This window comes from Ursus americanus, chromosome 8, assembly GCF_024610735.1.
Source record: "Ursus americanus isolate L20-20 chromosome 8, mUrsAme1.1.p, whole genome shotgun sequence".
Taxonomy (NCBI): domain Eukaryota; kingdom Metazoa; phylum Chordata; class Mammalia; order Carnivora; family Ursidae; genus Ursus; species Ursus americanus.
In genome coordinates, this window is record NC_142134.1 from 8246325 (window position 1) to 8266398 (window position 20074).

The 20074-nt window shown below is 38.9% G+C and overlaps 1 protein-coding gene across 4 annotated transcripts in view; it reads left to right on the forward strand.

The window, feature by feature from the left end:
* UNC5C (unc-5 netrin receptor C) overlaps positions 1–20074 on the forward strand; it is a 341321-nt gene that overhangs the window by 202962 nt on the left and 118285 nt on the right. For all 4 annotated transcript variants that reach the window (XM_045792166.2, XM_045792163.2, XM_045792156.2 and 1 more), the window contains exon 3: positions 18878–19021. In XM_045792166.2, the coding sequence (XP_045648122.1) occupies positions 18878–19021 (144 nt within the window). The remainder of the gene's footprint in view (positions 1–18877; positions 19022–20074) is intronic.

Consider the following 20074-nt stretch of genomic DNA (forward strand, 5'->3'; position numbering starts at 1 on the left):
GAAAGAACCAAATCAAATGCTACCCATCTCCAAGCCCACACAGAGGCTACGATAAGGAACAGTAGTCCAAGGACCATTCTTCGTCTTGATGACTTGCTACCCAAACAGGGCATTTCAGGAGTGAAAGCAGTGATTGTGTTGCTATAGCAATCTTGCCATGTGCCCAGCAACCACGCATATGCTGTGGCCTAGAGTTTTAATATGCCCACTTCAAAGTGAGAATAGCACACGTGTTAAAAGCCAAAGTGTGTTTTTAATCTAACCTTTGGCTATAATATGTGAGGAGTTTAAGGAGAGTCTCTTATTCTTTATCTTCATAGGAAGGAACATACTTAACAAAGTTCTGGATTGTTGCATGAAATGAATTAAGCATCCTGTTAAGGGAAGTTTAAGAAACAATTTCAGCTTAAAAGAGAGGGTTAGCTTATAAGAATCATGGCTTTCTCTCAAAACTAAAATACACTTTTTTGGTGTTGGTACCGATTATATTAATATAAGTAACCTGGCTGATAATTATATGAGATAATGACCCAGGGTGTTGCCCTTTTATTCTGGGATGTCACACATTGTAATCTGTTCTAGTCGAGTTTCTGTATCACTAAATCTCACTATCCAATATTCTTACAATAATTGGCTCAAAATTCTGATGCTGTTTTTTCTCTCCTCACCCCAGCATTTTTTTTTTTTTACATCTTCAAAGACACAGCAGAATTTTTTTTTTTTTTTTTTTTTTGGTTTAAAAATGCCACAATCAGTGAAGGAGCTAATGCTAAGACATGAGGGGAGAGGGCTTTCCTCACTATGAACCCTTTGGTCTTCTGTCCCAAATATTGATCCGGAGTCATCCCTTAGCTAGGCATTCTCAGAGCCGTCTTGGGGATGCCTGTTGAAATACCCACTCTTTCCAGTTCCTCTGAAAAGCACTATTTGGAGATACAAAATCAGCATGTATAACATGAAAGCTACAATTAGCAAAATATCAGGGTCTGGCAAAAAAGCAAGCACCGCATGTAGGAAGTATAATATCTAGTAATGAAAAACAACTCAGGTTAGGGAAGTCTTGGCCTCATTCCTAATTGCATCAAGGGTTTAACCTGAATTTAAAAATCTGTTTGGGGAGACATCTCCAAGCCGTGAAGGTAAGAGCAACAAGGAACGATGGGGAGGTTAGCTGTCAACCCGGGCTGCATTTGACAGTCTCCAGGGAGCATTTTTGAAAACACCTTTGTCCTGGCCCCACCCCAGAGGGAATGATTTAATTGGGAGCAGGGCATAGCCTATTCTTTGTCTGTCTGTTTACTCATTTTAAGCTCTGTAGCAATGCTTATGTACAACCAGCTTGAAGTGGGCCAAGAGGAGACATTGCTGGGAAGCATAGCAGAGAGGGGGGACAGAGACAGACATTGTATTCAAAAACCATGCCCCAGATACTTCTCTTGGTGCTGTAAGTAGAGACACAACTAAGACCTGATGCACTTAAAGAAATCACAGTCTGAAAGGGGCAAAAGAGACGAGGGAAAAGAGAGAGAATAAAGAGTATGTTTTACCATGTGCTTGGGTTCTCCTCTCATCACCAGAATAAATTCATGAAACCCCTTGATAGTTGGCGTAGTGTAGAGTTACACGGTAGAGAGCCCCTGCTTTCTGCAATTTCCTTTCGCCTGTCTCTGCCTATTAAACTTCTCAGACTGAGGGATAGCAGCCTCCTGAGGGAAGAGGGGGGGAGCTCTAGGGCTTGAGTGAATTAAAATTTAGCTGGAAAAACCCAGGGGAATGTTATGTACAAGGCAATTCCAGGAATGGCCGGGAATGAATGACATGCCTCTTTTTATAGCTACAGTCTTGATGATGCTAGACAATGATGCCTTCTGTATGAAATGACGTTAGTGACCGAAATGCTGCCTCCCCACACCCATTCCGTGGAGCATTTGTGAAACCAGGAAAACACTGCATGGCAGACAGCCTTTCCTCGCCTTTTTGCTCTGTCAGATTCTTGAGTCCACTCCTTGAATGCAGACAGTAAATGCCCTTAGTCCTTAGCCGTAGTTCTCTACGGCTGCCACAATAAATTACCACAATCTCTGGGGCTTTGAACAACAGACATTTTTTCTCTTACAGTTTCGAGAAGGCCATAAGTCTGAAATGCAGCAGAGCAGCCCCCCTCCCCCCACCCCCGGGGCACCCTAGGGCAAGGTCTGTTCCTTGTCTCTTCCAGTTTCTGGTGGCTGCCCGCATTCCTGGGCTTGTGGCTGCATCACTCCAATCTCTGCCTCCTCCCTCACATCACCTTCCATCCCGTGTCTGTCTTCTCTGTGTGTCTCTTACAAGAGCACTTATCACTGGAATTGGGACCCACCTGGGGTAAATGGGGATCTCAAGATCCTTATTTTAATTACATCTGCAAAGACTCTTAGCCAAGTAAGGTAACATTCACCTTTGCTAGGGATTCAGATGTGGGCACATGTTTTGGGGGGCAACAGTTCAAAAGCACAAAAAAACCTTAACAGGCATCTCACCAAGAATTGTAATAAGCATATGTCATCAGAGACATGCAAATGGACATCATATATCATCAGAGAAATGCAAATGGAAATGACTATGAGACACCACTATTCATCTATTAGAAGGGCCAAAATCCAGAACACTGACAGCAACAGATGTTGACAAGGATTTAGAGCAACAGGAACTCTCATTCGTTGTTGGTTGGAATGCAAAATAAAATAGCCACTTGGAAGACATTTTGGCATTTTTAAATCAAAGCTGAACATAGTCTTACCGCATGGTACAGCCATCACACTCCTTGATATTTCCCCAGAAAGTTGAAAACATATGCCCAGAGAAAAACACAGATGTTTACAGCCGTTTTATTCATTATTGCCAAAATTTGGAAACAAGCAAGATATCCTTCAGTGGGTGAATGGATAAGTAAACTGTGATACATCCAGACAGGGGAATATCACTCAGTGCTTTAAAGAAATGAGCTCTCATGTCATGAGAAGATATGGAGGAAATTTAAATGCATATTAGTGAAAGAATCCAATCTGAAAGGCTATCTGCCATGTGATTCCAACTATATGACATTCTGGAAAAGGCAAAACCATGGAGATGTTAAAAAGATCAGTGGTTGCCAAGAGGTAGGGGGAGAGAAGGGTGAATAGGCAGAGCACAGGGAATTTTTAGGTTAGTGAAACTACTCCGCATGACACTATAAAGGTGGATATGTCATTACATTTGTCCAGATTCACAGAATGTACAGTATTGAGAATGAACCTGAACGTGAACTGTGGATTTGGGGTGATCAGAATGTGTCGGTGGAAGCTCGTGACTTATAAAACAAGATGTACCATTCTGGTGGGGGATGTTAATCAGGGAGGCTGGCCTTGTGCGGAAGCAGAATGTATAGGGGAAATCTGTAGCTTCCTCTCACTTTTACAGGGAACCTCACAGTGCTCTAAAAATAGCTGATTAAATACCAACGAAGAAAAAAAAAACGTCGTGATGATGGAGACAGCGAGTAGGGATGATGGGAGCCAAAACTGACGGCATTCACCTGGCTGTCTTCCCTCATTTGGCCAGTATTTCTAAGTTAACTCTAAATGTAACAGGCAACGAAAGCATTCCCTAGTTGTTCTTTACTGGCTCTCGGCAGCCTCCCCCAATCTGTTCTGTTGTTCCGTGGGCCAGATACACTAAAGGTACTGCCCAGCTAGGCTCCTGCTTATCGCTCATTTTCCTCATGCCCGCAGTAGCACCCTTCCAAGCCCTACCCTCCAGCAGTCTCCCTGTCTCACGGAGACCTGAACATCCTCACAGCCACGTTTCGCATGAAAATGTTTCCCCACACAGTTGCCAAAACCAAATGAAAATAGCCAATACAATCCAAAGAGTTGCACTTGATAATTCCCTCTGTGCACGTGCGTGCACGCGCGAGCATGCACGTGTGTGTGTGTGTGAGCACGTGCACGTGCGTGCGCGCACGCACACACACACACTTTTGCTTGGCCTAGCAACACAATGGGAATGTAAACACGTTGTTAATGCACTTGCGCTCAGTTGGCTTCCCAGATGGCTTAAGTTCAATAGATTTTTCCCCCTGATTTCCTCAGCTTCTCCTAGCAAGTGCTAAACAGCCATTATGCCTTTTCCTGCACATTGAGATTCATCTGCAGCTACTAAACTGCTCCAAAGTGCTTCAATTTTGCATGAGTGCTAAGCTGGGGACTGGGAGACATTACCCAGTGCTGAAGGCCCAGATCATTAGAAAGAGCATGTAAATCCTCTGAACCAGAAATAAAAAGTGCAGAGATTTCCTTTGTAAAGTCCCAACTGCAGCTTTATGTAAAACATGAACCTTTGGCAAGATTTTATGGGGTCCCTTTTTCCTTCTAAATTTTATTTTTGCTTTTTTCTTTCTTTTGCATATGTGTTCTTTTTTTTTTTTTTTAAAGAAGAGAGAATTATTTCACAGTCAGGAACATGTGAAATAATACCCATCAGCTATCATTATTTCTCTTTTTGGACACCGGATCCCTCTTCACTTTTAATAGGGAAGGCACTTCAAGGTATTGCTAAAGCATCACCCACATAATAGATTTTAAAAACGAGTTTGAAACCTGCTGAGTAGCAGGGAGCTTTAAGGAGGGATGGGTTGACATTTGTAAGATATGTGCAAGGGACATAAATCTGTATCATTTAAGTCAGTATAGACGTAGGATGTGCACAGATATTGGATGATGGAGCGAGGTTGGGGTGGAATCTAAAGGGGACTGTGAAAATCATGAATGAGGAAGAAGTGACTGTATTCTCATTTTTCAATAGCTGCTTCCCCGTACCTTGTTACCTACAAGTCTTGTGTTTTTCAAGGTGGGCATATTTTTATCCGTACTTGATCTGTGTTTCCATCTCTGCCGTCCTCCCAGTCGGCTTGTCAGACCACCTTCCCGTAAATGGAAAGCGCGCCCGTGGTCAGCTGGAGCAGTTCCTTCCAGGGGGCGGCACCGTCGGGCTGCCATTCCGAGCACCCTGCAGCTCCGCACGCCGTGGGGCTGGGCCCGCGCCCCAAGCCCGGGGACATGTGACAAAAAGCACTTACGATGAAAAGGTTGACTCCCTATCCTCATTTGGTATTTTCTTTGCATGGAATTTTTTGTGAAGTTATAACATTTTTTTTTTTTTTGGTCTGTGGTGTATCCATTCAATAAGAATAAACCAGACTCCTTTTACATGATTGCTCTATAATTATTTCTCTTTTTCCATATATTTGTGTAATAGGTCAGGCTATCTTCTTTTTCAGGATTCTGAGAGTAAAAATGTACATTTATGATCAGATACAGCAGTTCATTATTTATCTCCAAACACATTTTCAAGGGCATGTATTAACCACTGATTTATTCAACACTGAATATGCAAGTGGGATCTGACAGAAATGTGACTAAATGGGCTTATAATAGAGTGTGAAGCAAATGCATTCCAACTTGTAGGTAAAAAGAAAGCACTAGATGGATGATATGCATATAAACATGCACAGGGAACTTAGGTGCATATGTATACTGTCTATATAACATGTGGATTTTATGCTGAAACCCAGTTTTGTGTGTCAGCGTGCTGTATGTATCTTTCAGACTCGATAGTCCTACCCGTTAATTTCCCTTTACTAAAAACATGGCTAATCGTGAAAATGTCATCATGTTTATTAGCGTGAGTATCGTCACAAAATAGTATTTACTGTGATCCCACACCTCCTGACTGAACTGTACATATTAAATAGCTAGCTTTCCTGATTTCTCGTAGAGATTGTTTATCCCGTGGGGTATGTGTCCTTTGAAGGAAACACACTGTAAAAGAAGGGAAGGAGAGGGGCGCCTGGGTGGCACAGCAGTTAAGCGTCTGCCTTCGGCTCAGGGCGTGATCCCGGCGTTATGGGATCGAGCCCCACATCAGGCTCCTCCGCTGGGAGCCTGCTTCTTCTTCTCCCACTCCCCCTGCTTGTGTTCCCTCTCTCGCTGGCTGTCTCTATCTCTGTCAAATAAATAAATAAAATCTTAAAAAAAAAAAAAAAGAAGAAGGGAAGGAGAACAAAACTTCACCTGGAGATATGAAAAGATACATGATTGAAGCTCTTTGTTCAGTTGGTGGTATTATATAATTACATAAATATCTCTCTGCGTGAATTGGAGCTCCTGGTAAGAAACAATCATTTTTTCTTCTTTCTTTTTCTTTGTGATGCTAGTACAGAACGGACATGACTACATTACAAGTCACACACAGTATCCAGAATCGGGTGCCTTTCTTTTGCTGTTCAAGATTAAGTTTTTCTAGCTCTTCTGAAAACACCAAAATAAGATAGCCTGTAAAAAAATTATACTGGTAATTAAACATTATAACCTAGTGTTTTACATCAGTTTGTCTGTTCAACATTTATGCCGGAAGTGCTACTTTGGAAAAGACTGCAAGCATACTATTCTGAAAATGAGATTTTTGTTACAAGCAAATTGCCGCTTTATAGCATTTTGAGCATAATATTAAAATCACACTTTCAGATATTCGAAAACTCTCAGAATTAATAGAAATTCTCTGTGTATCTAACAAGATGTTGCCAAATAAAATGTGTTTGATAATTTGAAGCTAAGCACTGAATCACAGTAAAGACAAAACAAAACAAAAAAAACAAAACCCAAAGCATTGCGGGATTAATGAGTATTTTTGTCTTCCATTTATCCAGTAATCATTTAGAAAAACCACTGTGTGCCAAGCATATTATCCATAGTCTGTATCATTTAAGTGTGCATTATGCTAAGTCGCAGTAACAGACCCCACCAAAGAGAGAATAACCCAAAGTGATACAGTGGTACATCTGTTTACATACCAGTTCCAGGAGGGTGCCCTTGGTTATAGGGCAGCTCTGTTCCCATTGGTCAGGGATGGACCCAGACTCCTTTCATCTTGTGGTCTTCTCATCCTCTCTGGCCTCTTCCTCCTCTGCATGCAGGCAGCGGAGAGGGAAAGACGGCAAGGAGGAGACCCACAAGGCTCTTCACTAGGTTGGTCAAGAAAAGGTACAAGAACCTTCCAGTCCCATTTTGTTGACCAGAATTGCTTTTGTGGCCACTTCTAAGACAAAGGTAGCTAGGAAATGTGGTCAGAGTATCTCCCCAAAAAGATGTAAGGAGCTGCCAATCCTTGCCCCTCAGTCTGTCCTTAAAAGTACTTTCTCTTCAACTAATGAATCATGGAACTTTACATCAAAAACCAGGGATGTACTGCATGGTGACTAACATAATATAATTAAAAAGTATTATAATTTAAAAAAAAGATTTCTTTTGACCTCACAACATTCCTGTGAAGTACAGTGGGAAAGGGCTATTTATTTTTACTGATTTAAAGTTTAAGAAAATGAGAAATGCAGTGCCCTACCCAGAGTTACTCATGACAAGAGCCATACCAGGACCCAAAATCAGCTTTTCTTCCTTTTGGTCTCATAGTCTAATTTGTCTACATTTCGCTCCCTCTGTCAACGAAGACTTTCATACCACAGAAAACAATTATTTAAATTTCCTTTGACTTGATAATTCTTAATATTTCAGGGTTATTGTGGAAATCCTCAAGATTTTCCTTAAAAAAAATTTAGGAGATGCTAAAAATGCATGCTTTTTTTTTCCTATCAAAGTAGCTTTATCAATTATAATGTATAATACTCCTACCCAGTTCTCCTGTCCTTTCTGGGGAGCGCTACAGTCCTGGTGTCCTTGTGGTTCAGGAAGGCCAGGTGATTACTTCTAGACAATGAGCTGTGAGTGAAAGTTATGTTGCCATGACTGAGCCAAAGCATTTAAGAGCAGGTGTGTGTTCTCTGTGCTCTCTTCTTCTGGCTCAGTAGACATGGTTGAGGAGCTACGGATTCAACATAGATGCAGGCTGGATCGCTAAGAAAGTTCATGTCCTACAGCTGTCCTTGAGACTGTTGTGATGGAAAAATAGACTTTTATTTTTGTAAAACCTCTGAAATGAGGGGAGTTATTTAGAACACAGCATAGCATAAACTATTCTAGCTTCTGAAATATTGTTAGTTAGCTCATTGTAAGGGTTTGTTCTGCAAAGAGCTTTACATGTATCATCTCATTTAATCCTTAAAAGGACCCATTGAATTAGGAATTTTAATTCCCATTGTCCTGTTGAGGAAAATGACTTTTAGTGGGGTAAAGGAATTTTCCCAAGGTCATACATCTAGTCACTGAAAAAAACAGAATTTGAACCAGATCTTTCCCTAAAGTTTATATCCTCCATTAAGTTAATTGCCAAGGATCAATTAAAAATAAGGTTTTATTGTCAAATCTGGATCAATATTGTCTTCTGGAATTCTACCTATAGCCTTAGGTTTACCAAAAACTAAATATATGTAACTTGGCATCAACAGAAAAGCAAAGAGATATACTCTGTATAAAAAGAAAAAAAATTAACTGCTTTATACTTGGTTTCATTGTTTTTATTAAATCATCTCTCCCTTTGGAATGATAACAGAATGATTTGAGCAAGGATCTCAGAATATATAGAAATCTTTTGAAAATATCAGAACACATAGTTATTTTTAAGTCACTATATAAAGTTAAAATTGAAAATCGGTGGGCGCCTGGGTGGCTCAGTCGGTTAAAGTGTCTACCTTCGGCTCAGGTAGGGGCCGGGTCCTGGAATCGAGTCCTCATCCGGCTCCCTGCACAGTGGGGAGCCTGCTTCTCCCTCTCCCTTCGCCTGCTGGTGCACTTTCTCTCTCTCTGTCAAATAAATAAATAAAATCTTTCTAAAAAATTGAAAATTGGTATCTCAGTAGCAGTTCAAATACATACTCCTAACCTGGAAATACGAAATGCTATTATTTTTCATTTCTACTTGGAATTTCACAAGTTAAGTTTTCCTTCTTATTGTAAATTGATGAGTCATTCTTGCATATTACAGTTCCTTTAAAAGACAAAGAAAAAATATTTTCATTGGTACTTGACCTGTGTTTACTCAGGTATTATAAACAATTTTGAAGAATCTAAAAAACATTATGATAACTCAGCTGCCCCCCACCCCATTCTTAGTGTGAATGCCGAGCAGGATCAAAGTCTAATTCAAAGTTGTGTTTGATGGCGTCTTTCTGGCTAGGGAAGGAGGCACAACTTCCATCATGACTAAAAGTTTCTTTCCTCTAATGACCATATATCTTTTAAATCAGTATTAATAGTGTCCTAGGGAAATAGTCTTTCATTAATTCAATACATATTCATTGAAATGCCACAGTGACAGCATGTAACAGGCACAAATCTCTACTCTGATAGAGCTCACTTTCTGGTTGGTAAGTGAAGAAAAACCCTAGAAGATGTGATTGTGCTCATCCATTTATATCTTCATTAAAATGTGGAAGTTTGCTTGTTTAGCCCCAAATTAGTTAGAGCTAACCTACTTAGTAATTTCCATTCAGTTGCTTAATGTCCCTGTCTCACCAAGGAATATGGGTATAAGGAATTCCTAATAGATGAGCTGTGCAAGCATTTTGGTTGCCGGAAAAAGTAGGCTCTTCCACTCATCTTATCAGCGTAACTTCACTTTATCTATACTTTATTATAGTAAGTATCCTGGAGAATTGGTAAAATCCTGGGTTAATTGTCTAAAGGACAAGAAACTTAAAGGTAAATCACTAAAACTCATTCCTGCTGTTCAAACTCCATGTCATAGCCAGATCTGCGTTACCCTGGATGATTGAAGTCCCCGCCCAGACCTGCCTCTCCCAACTCTGCTGAAAAGTTCCAAAACTAGCCAGGACTTTCTCATCTGGGTGTGTGCCTCTTACAATTTCCAATCATGGTGCTCCTCCGCTCTCCTGAATCTATGTTAGTAACTCCAGTGGTAATTTTGTGAATAGAGTGTAGTTGTATTCTCAAAATAATTGTTATTATTACACATATATATTAATTTAATAGATTTCGAGTACTTTTGTAGCTGTTATTCCATGTCTTTCCCCACAAACCAGCAAGACAATAAAGTTCTTACCTTTATTTTGTAACTTGGACGTGGTGAATTTAGGACTTTCCAAAAGTCAGTCAATACAGAACAAGAATTTATTTTCTTATCTAAGTAAATTACTAGGTTGTTGCGTATTAGGTGGGTATTTGTCTAATCTCCCAGTTGTAACAATAGTTGCCCTGGATGAGTTGAATTTTTTTTTTAAATGAGCCTTTCTAGTTTGGTTTAAAAGTTTCCTTAAGAATATGAAATATATTGCTTTTAAGACAAGCAAGTAGCTGTCACCAATATACTGTGTATGAACTGTTATAAGTGGCAATCTCTCCAGAGGTGATTTGCTCTTAATGTTTGTTTTTAAATCACATGAGATAAGTACAAAATGAAAGCCCAGCAGTGTGAGTAATTATTATTTTGGATATATGTGCTGGTTTCCACCATCACTGTTTTCAGAGATTCACGAAGAATATTGCTCTCAAGCTCTTAAGATTGATGACTTGATATAAGATCACACATCTGAGAATAGCTTTTGTAATAATAATTAAAATTAAAATTATTCAAACTCCATTAAAAGTAAATCAGATTAGTCTTGTTTACTAGTTGAGAAAGATTAATTTTCCTAAAGCATCTGTCATTGAAAAAAAACTTCATTTTACCAATTTACAATTTTTACAGGTTTCGCATTCCACAAAATGAACTTCTCCAGCTGCCATTCAAGGCTCTCCATGAGTCTCTCTTCTGTCTAATTCCATGGTCTTATGTCTTTACTCCATTCATGTAAACTATTCTCCCCTGTGGTACTCCATGCTTTTTCATCTCTGCCCTTTGGCTTTGTGCTATTCTAACCTCCCGAAGTGTCTTTGATTCCTCTCTAAGTCTTTAAACCCAAACCATGCTTCAGCAGCAAACTCGAATATTCCATTTCCCCAGGTTTACCCTGATTTCTCCATCTGAAGCTGTTTCATGATAGCTTTCTTCATGGGGTTTTCAGAATTTTCCAAACAGTAGATTACTTTTATTCAGTAAACCAATATATGGAAAATGCTAAACAAAATCACGTTGAAAGACTTGATGAGATGGGGCTCTGTCTTTATGTTGACTGTAGGGTTATATGGTTTAATAAATCTGGGGGAAGTAGTGGCTGTCCAAATTAAACATTCTTTTTTATGGTAGAACTTCTGGCCAAAGCCTCCAATACACTGATGAGCATCCTGAGTTTCTAAGATGAAGTTGTATTAAACAGAAATCCCCAAACTTATTTGACCAAAGAACAACTTTTTTTAAAAAAAATTATTTATTTGACAGAGAGAGAGAGCATGGAGCATGAGCTGGGTGGAAGGAGCAGAGGGAGACGGAGAAGCAGGCTCCCCACGGAGCAGGGAGCCAGACCCAGGGCTCTATCGCAGGACCCTGGGATCATGACCTAAGCCTAAGGCAGACGCTTAACTGACTGAGCTACTCAGGCGCCCCAAGAACACTTTCTTGAGACACAGTTTAAGGCATATTGGTATAGTGAAAGGAACAGGAGCACTGGATTCAGATAAATATGGATCTAAATCCTGATTTCCCTAATCATTGGCTGCATGAAAAATTGTTTAAATTCTGACCTCTGCTCTTTCCCTATATTATAGGTATAACAATACCCATTTGCAAGGATCATTATGCAGATGAACACATGGTAGATGTTCAATAAATTCTAGTTACTTTTACTCCTCTGAGTTACAATTCAATTTACTTATATCTAGAATTTAACACTACTTGGTATTATAGCTATATATGTGTAAACCATTCATTCATTTAACATGCATTAACTGGATGAATTTGTGTGCCAGTAACTGTACTAATGCATGCACAATGCATATGACAGAGTTACTCAGTCAACTCCTACTTGTTTTTAGTAGTAGACAGTAAACTTCTAAGAAAGGATCGTAAGCAATTCATCTCTATGGCTATCTTGGAAATAAATGACAGTGCATAAAATAAGTGCTCAACCCTATCTCCACAATGAATTGTGAAGGACAGAGACCTTATCTGCCTTCATTACCACTGTGTCCCCAGCACATAGAACAGTGCATGGCACATGGCTGAGTCTCTATAAATACCTCTTAAATGAGTGACTGATAATAATAAGGGGAGAGTAATAATAAGGGTAGAGCAATAATTAGGTCTATAATTCATAAGTTCATGGTTAAATCCATCTCCAAGAATAGAGTATCCCCCCCCAACCCTTATGGACAGGATTTTTTTTTTAATTTTGTTACGATTACTTCTATTGAAATTACCAATGTAGTGCATGAAATAAAAACAGAAAGTAATGCATGTAGTTATGATTTAATTATTAAGAATTATACTTTCAAGAAAAATGTTAGAATATATCTTCAAATATATATGTAAAAAGTTTTATGTTTTATGAAAAATATTTAGATGAGTAATATATTTGCTGTGTCAATGGACTATGCTTTGTGAGCTTCCAAATTTAATTGCCATCACATTTTTACAAAATCACTTCTTTATATTCCAAAGAACATTGATACACAAGGCAGAAGTTAAATACAGAAAGATTATAGCTCCCATTTTGGTCTCAGAAAGACTTCTTGGAACAGACATTCGACAGGTTTTCTATCACCAAAGTTTAGAATGGGAGTTAAATGATGAGCCACAACTGGTAGATTAATCTATCAGCTCATTACCACTTTGTATATAAGAAAGAGCCTTTTGCATACTTACCACTGCAATTATCATTTATACTTGCAGCTCTAAGTTTGGCAGTGGTTGGAAAGTCCAGTCAAAAATAGGAGGACTGGTTCTCCTGTAATACCTAAAACCTGACATTTCTGCAAAGGAAAGGGAAAACAGCATTAATGTTGTCAGAGTATCATTTATAACTATTTTAATATCATCTTGCAATTAACATTTCAAGTTTTAAGGGAGAAAAACTGTATTTATCTGTGGTTGTCATATAACTTTCTAAAAGCACTCTAAGTCTCTCCACTCCAGATACACAATCCAATAAATATTTTCTTCTCAGCTCTAGACAAAAAAAAAAAAAAACATAACAAAACAAAACACAGACCCTCATTGGACACAGAATGCCAAAGGGAACCGAGTAACTAGAAATTATCACGTAAAAAAGGAACTCAGGTCAATGACCTAGGTGTGAAATGCTTCCAAGCAACGCCCTGAACCCTCCAGTCCCAGCCATGTTATTCTTTGACTTTTAGGTAAATTCATCTTGACCACAAAGATTAAAAAATGTAATTAACAAAATTATACTTATAGTAAATCTAATATACCAGTAAATTATAATTTTCAATTTTACAAAGTAATTTTAGTTAATTAGATGGCCTGTTTATATATTAAATATTATATTAAAAATCCAAGGAAAATACTTCAGAGAAAAGTTGATAAATTGTGTGTTTACAGTGTCTTCTTTTCCTGATGTAGTTTAAAGATTGTCAGATGACTTCATGTAACATAAAACCATATATTGATTGTAAAGTTCTGCCTTTCAGGTTACCATATTTTGGTTATTTTAGTGAGTAGATGATATAATTGTCAGGGTTTTTTTGTTGTTGTTTGGTTGGTTTTTTTTTTCTTTGGTATGACATCCTTTTAAATAATGCTGCTATTTTGTGTTATTTAATTTATATTAAGACATCTAGAACTGATATGTACCATACTTTAGATCATATTAGTGAAAACTAATAGGATTAAGCTCTGGAAGAAAGCATGAAAAAGAGACCACGCTAATTCAATAACGTGTTGTAATATATCCCAGATCATCCCTACCTGCAGCTTAATACATTTCTCACCAACCTCTGTCCCGTGAAATGTGCTTTAATGAGATTTGATTGAGTGACTTCTGCAGCTCTTCTTCCAATAGGGAAAGTGTTGGAGGGAGCCGAATTGGTAGGTCTACACGACATGATATCTCAAACCTTCCCTTTGCCTTATGAAAGATACAGTAATTAAGAATAAATACAACTCAGGGGGCGCCTGGGTGGCACAGCGGTTAAGCGTCTGCCTTCGGCTCAGGGCGTGATCCCGGCGTTATGGGATCGAGCCCCACATCAGGCTCCTCCGCTATGAGCCTGCTTCTTCCTCTCCCACTCCCCCTGCTTGTGTTCCCTCTCTCGCTGGCTGTCTCTATCTCTGTCGAATAAATAAATAAAATCTTAAAAAAAAAAAGAATAAATACAACTCAGGCATACATAACACCTACGTCTAATGTGGGCTTAGGATGCTGTTTAGTGAAATGTACATGGGGTATCAGAAGGCGAGGATTTGATGACCGCATGTTAAAAAATCTTCTGAGATGTTGCACAATTTTGGAGTAGAACCTCATAAACAAGATAAATGAACAGCACAATGCAGGAGGCGATGTTTTTTCCTTCTTTATATTTCTGGACCTTAACATAATTTTTGACATTAGTGGACTCTTAATGTTTGCTGACAGTACTACAGATTATATTTCTCAGGGAATATAGATATCGCTTTAAATAATTATACAACAGTATTCATCATGTATTTGTGATCATTTTATAATAAACTCTAGAAAAACACTATTTGTGGTGCCTGAACACTATTATAAAATTAAAATTTTGCTAAAGATAAGGAATAAATATCATTTTACCATTTTATTGCCATATGCATGTATAGCCTTACAAAGATCCAGTCAGAGGGTTGCATTTGCATCTGGATTTCTCAAATCATTTGAAGCTCCCTATTAGTAAGTGCATATTCATATTAATTATAAGACTTCTTGATACAGCATGCTAATTACTTGCCTGCACTCTGGCTCCCAGACCACAATGAATCCTGTTATAAAAGCAGATCACTGCAAACTTCAAACAGCAGGCATCCTGGAGATGCCACTATTAAAGGAAGAATGCTGATGGAAAATCTTTGATCTTATCAGACGTGATGGAAAATACACATTTGTATTTGAGTAAATCTGTAGAGCGAAGCTTTTCCCCCCGCCCTTAAGTAACCTGAAACCAATTTCCAGTTCCCAAATGCTCTTCGAAGCAGCCCGCCTTGGAAGTAGTGCTGATAGCATTACAAATTTCAAGGCAGCTTGCTTTTTCCATCTCAGGACTTCAAGCAGATTTAAAATTTTACTTTCAAAGAGAAAGAATATTACCTACTTTTACCCAAAGCACTAGCCTCTGGTTTGATGAGCAGAATGTCATAGGTAATGAACTTACCTATGGTAATGAAAAGATGGGATATAAGAAGACATCTCAGAGCTTGAATAACGCAGCTGCTTGTAGGGCATGCTAAGCTGTACGTGTTTAGAGACTTGCGGCTTCAGTTCTTTCTTGTTCTAGTGGTATTGACCAGAAGTTGGAGTGTAAACTTTGGGCCTGTGGCACGACGACTGTACACAACTAATAATCCATCTCCTCCTGAATGGGGCGTCTCTGAAGCTAGAGACAAAAATCGGTGTGTGCTTGACTCCTGCACCCACAGGGAGCCTGAGCCCCACAATTCAGCACATTCATACTAGAATAATCCCTGAACAGGAGGGTCGGTCTGTGGCTTGTTAAAAACCCTCAGATTTGTGGTCAGTAGAAACATCCATGAGCCTGTTTGGGCTGAAGGATACAGTGGCCCTAGTGAAGTTACCCTAGCATTTAAAAATTAGGTTTCCTGTAATTGCTTTAAGTAAAAAGGCGGGGAGGGGAGGCAGGGGATAAGGAATGAAACCTGAAGTTATCATCTTGGGACACAAAATATGTGTGTGTGGTTTTAATATCCTGAGCCCATTTGTTGCTGCCCTGCGTTTTGGAAAAAGCCATTACAGTTCTGAGGAAATACACACTGCAGGCTTATCAGCCCTTCGGTGACTGTAAATTTACTGCAACAACTTTTAAAGGAAGAGTTTTGTTTCCAGTAACTGAATTTCTGCATGAAGAGAGGAGGTATAAACAAATAAAACAGGCAAAAGTATGAAATACCAGAGAGTGGAATAAAAAGAAGGGTGGGAGGCGAGGGGGAAAGCTGTGCTCCATCATTCCGCGAACGTCTAGATACCAGAAAATGAGAATAATCACAGTAGGACGGGAAAATGAGAGGACCTAAGCAGAGATTACGAAAGCGAAAAGGGAGTAGTGTTTTTTGTTAATAAGTTGGGATTTCTGCTGTGGAGAATTGACTTATTTGGACATTGACTAAAATAATACACTAATCTTTTTATAGAGGAGTGAGGGATTTAGACATGCAGTTACTTGAAAATTATTTTTATTTTTTTAAAGATTTTATTTATTTGACAGAGAGAGCGCGCATGAGTGGAGGGAGGGCAGAGAGAAGGAGAAGCAGACTCCCCACTGAGCAGGGAGCCCGACGCAGGGCTTTATCCCAGGACCCTGGGATCATGACCTGAGCTGAAGGCAGATGCTTAACTGACTGAGCCACCCAGGTGCCTCTTGAAAATTCTTTTTAAAGGGTCAATGTGTAAGCATAAAAGTCTTGCTAATTTTCAAGACATTTATTTAATAAACTTTTGATCAGAGAGTTGTCCCATCAGGATCTTGCCCTGCCTCGGGCTTATAAAATCCACTTTCCTGGGCTTCATTTCAGTTCAGGGACCCTTGAGTGGATCTAAGGGCTTAGTTGTTCCCATGACTCAAGTCCCCTCAGTTCTTGATAGCAAATATTGCTAATTTCCCCAGTGGGACAGCATCTACTTCTATTGGGTGTTTATTAATCTCCCTGAGGGCTTGTACCCATTTGAGCATGTTCTAGGTTTTTGGGTAAGTTCTGGAATACTCTTTTTTAGTGTCTTTAGATGACACCTTCATGTCACCTATACCAAGAAGTCATGGTCACACAGTTTAAGAAATCATACCTTCTAGGAACTAAGCTCTATATCTTATACATATCAGACATACATGTGCGTGTGTGTGTGTGTGTGTGTATAAATTCTCATCTGATGATGCCATCTACTTGCTTAAAACACTTCTATGATATTTGTGACTTTCAGGAAGAAATTCCAAATTCTAAACATGGTGTGCAACGGTTCTCAAACTATAGCATGCATCTACATTCTTCGGGTGCGTGTTAAACCACAAATCACTGGGTTCAATTCTCAAGGTTTCCTATTCAATTTGAGTCTGGAGTGGGACCCAAGTTCCCAGGTGATGCTGATGAAACTGTTCTGGGGCCACACTTTGAGAACCACTGATCTACAAGACTGACTATGTATTGACTGATCTTTTTCTTGCCTCTAGCTTCATCTCATGCCACTATCTCTGTGTTTGGTGCTCAGCTGTCTTCTGGGTTCCCAATCTCCTCATTCTCTTTTCTGCTTCTTCCCATACGTTCTCTCCCTCTCCCTATATAACTTAACCAACTTAACTCATGTTGAATCCTTCATACTAAGTTGGGTTCACTTGTTATTCACTCTCATTTTCTCTGTACTTCTCCTTTGTAGCATTGAACGCAATTGCAGTCAAATAATAAATTGCATAATCTGTAGTTAATATGTACTCTCTTCACAATGGTATAAGTTCATTGAGGGTAATGACTATCCTACACATCAGAGATTCACAAGTGCCTAGGGCAATATATTTTCCATAACTGATATGAAATAAATATTTGTTCAATGAATGTATGAATGAATACATGAATAAAAAGTACAAAGCAATATAGTTCATCTTTCTTACTGTGCTTATACTTAACCCTAAGGGTCTCCCTGTTAGTTCTCTCAACAGGCACTTCATTCCAAAAGAGTGTGCAGGAAAATTGGCAGTTGCCCACATACATTGTTCAGATGATCCTTCTTGCTCAGTGCAAAGAGGCACCTTGCAGAATGACTCTCTGAAATAGGCCTTGATACATCAAGATAAATACTCTTAAAATGATAATCCCAGATTCTTAAATTTTTGTTATTCAGGATTCCATAATGCTGTAAAATAAAATCCAATTATTTGAGCATTTTAGCTGGAAGCCACTTTAACAGGATTTTGGTTACATTACAATTATAGAGAAGCATTTGGGCTTTCAAAATATTATGTATGAAAACTTTAAAGTCATACATTCTTTGGATAGAATAGCAGGGATTTGTTAACTAAGCCTAGTATTTTTTTTTAAAGAAAACATTGTGCCTTAATAACTAAAATACAACTACGAAAATAACTTAGTTTTAGATAATCACCACATATTTATAGAGTACTAGAGGTCATATTATAATAAAAGCTGATACATATATTTATGAATTACATACTTATGATTATAGTTTTAAGTCATTCTCATTTCTTGTGAAGAGTTAGGAAGATCCAGTTATTGTAAAACCATGTAAAGTGTTGTAAAACTGTATATAGCTGTATGGTACCAGATGATACTATAATAAAATATGGTATCTATATTTATATACATAAGCCAATATATGTTTATGATTTATATAGTTACAATTACAGTTTTAGGTTCTTCTCTGTCATTTCATGTGAGGAGTTAGGAAGACTTAATCCTTGTAAGGTTCTGTATAGCACACGGATATCTTACTCATGACCTATATAATGGGGATACAATCCTTAGAAGGGGTGAAATTCATGTTCATGTTTGAATACACCAGGGAAGCTAACTCAGCGAAGGTTGAATATTTGTCAGACTATTTGGGGAAAAAGTGTAATTTTGTGCAGTGATAGTTCTACTTTCATCAGAAGATGAAAGAGGAAGATTTGAAATAGCAAATAAGAAAATGAAAAAGTTGGGAGTCAAATAACGGGAGCCAGAGGAAAATCACAGGTGGAAAGAGACAATATCTGGGATGTTGATGGATGCATCAAGATGGATCACTGGGGGGAAACACACGGTACGATGTTTTGTAGTTCGCTAGTACAAGCCTTCTCCTGACTTAAATCTCCCTTTCTCTTGGCAGGTCTCATTGTCCGGGAAGTGAGCATTGAGATTTCACGCCAGCAAGTCGAAGAACTCTTTGGGCCTGAAGATTACTGGTGCCAGTGTGTGGCCTGGAGCTCAGCGGGCACCACGAAGAGCAGGAAGGCCTATGTGCGCATCGCATGTGAGTCATTGCACATGGACACCCTGGGCTCCAGAACATGGTGGAATGTGGGAAAATGTAGACCGTCACTGGCTCTAGATTCAAAGAACCCCAGTCAGAACTCCCAGATTTCTGCATTTGAGCTACACTTGCCCCTTAAGTCACCAGAATATTATTTTTTGTTTCAAGACATGGACAGTTTCTCTTTAGAGATGTGAAAGAATTAGCGATACTTTTAAAAGATCCTGAGTTTTCTTTTTTTAATCTGGTAAGAATTAGGCTACAGGAAAACCAACTATATTCCTTTAATGAGTTTATTCCACCAATGTGTTAGAGCAATGTTGATTATTTTTACTGTTGGAAATAGAAATTACCCATACAAAGCTTCTCTGTTTATTTTTTGGAACGATTCAAGTGCATCAAATACTCCGCTGTTTTCCAAACTGTGTTAAATTCTGGAGTATTCATGTTTATGGAGAGGTTAAGAAGTGCCTTACAAAAAAGGGTTCCATAATCAAATAAAGGTGGGGAATTTTTTTTTTTTTGAACAAAGTTAAATAGGTTTATTCATTGCAAAATTCTCAGATTTTTAAATATGCGAATGCATATTATGCCAAAGAAAGAGATGTAGCCTGCAGCTCTCTTTGCAAGCCCCTTTTCTCAGTGAGTGCTATTCACATTTTGAGCAGTATGAATGCTGCTTTAATCTGTCTTAAGGTTGCATACTGGGGTATTTTCTCAAGTCTGAGACCACTGAAATCCCTGTGAATTATATTATTGGAACTCTTTTGTATGTCTGCATTTTATTAAATTGAAAGTGATGGATGTCAGTATCACCCACCTATCACACGTCACTGCGTCCCAACAGTTTTGGCTCTGAGGCTTCTCCCAGTTCCCTGCTCTCCTCTTCTCTTCCCCTCCTGCTTGATCTAGATCAGAAGCCGCTGCTAACACGCCCCAGCTAGTCCCCATGGCTCCCGTTGTTTCGCTTTTCTAGCGCATCGTCCATGTTACCACAGATGGGATCTTCCTAAAACTCAGATCTCTGCAGATCGCCTCCCTTCCTGCTGAAAT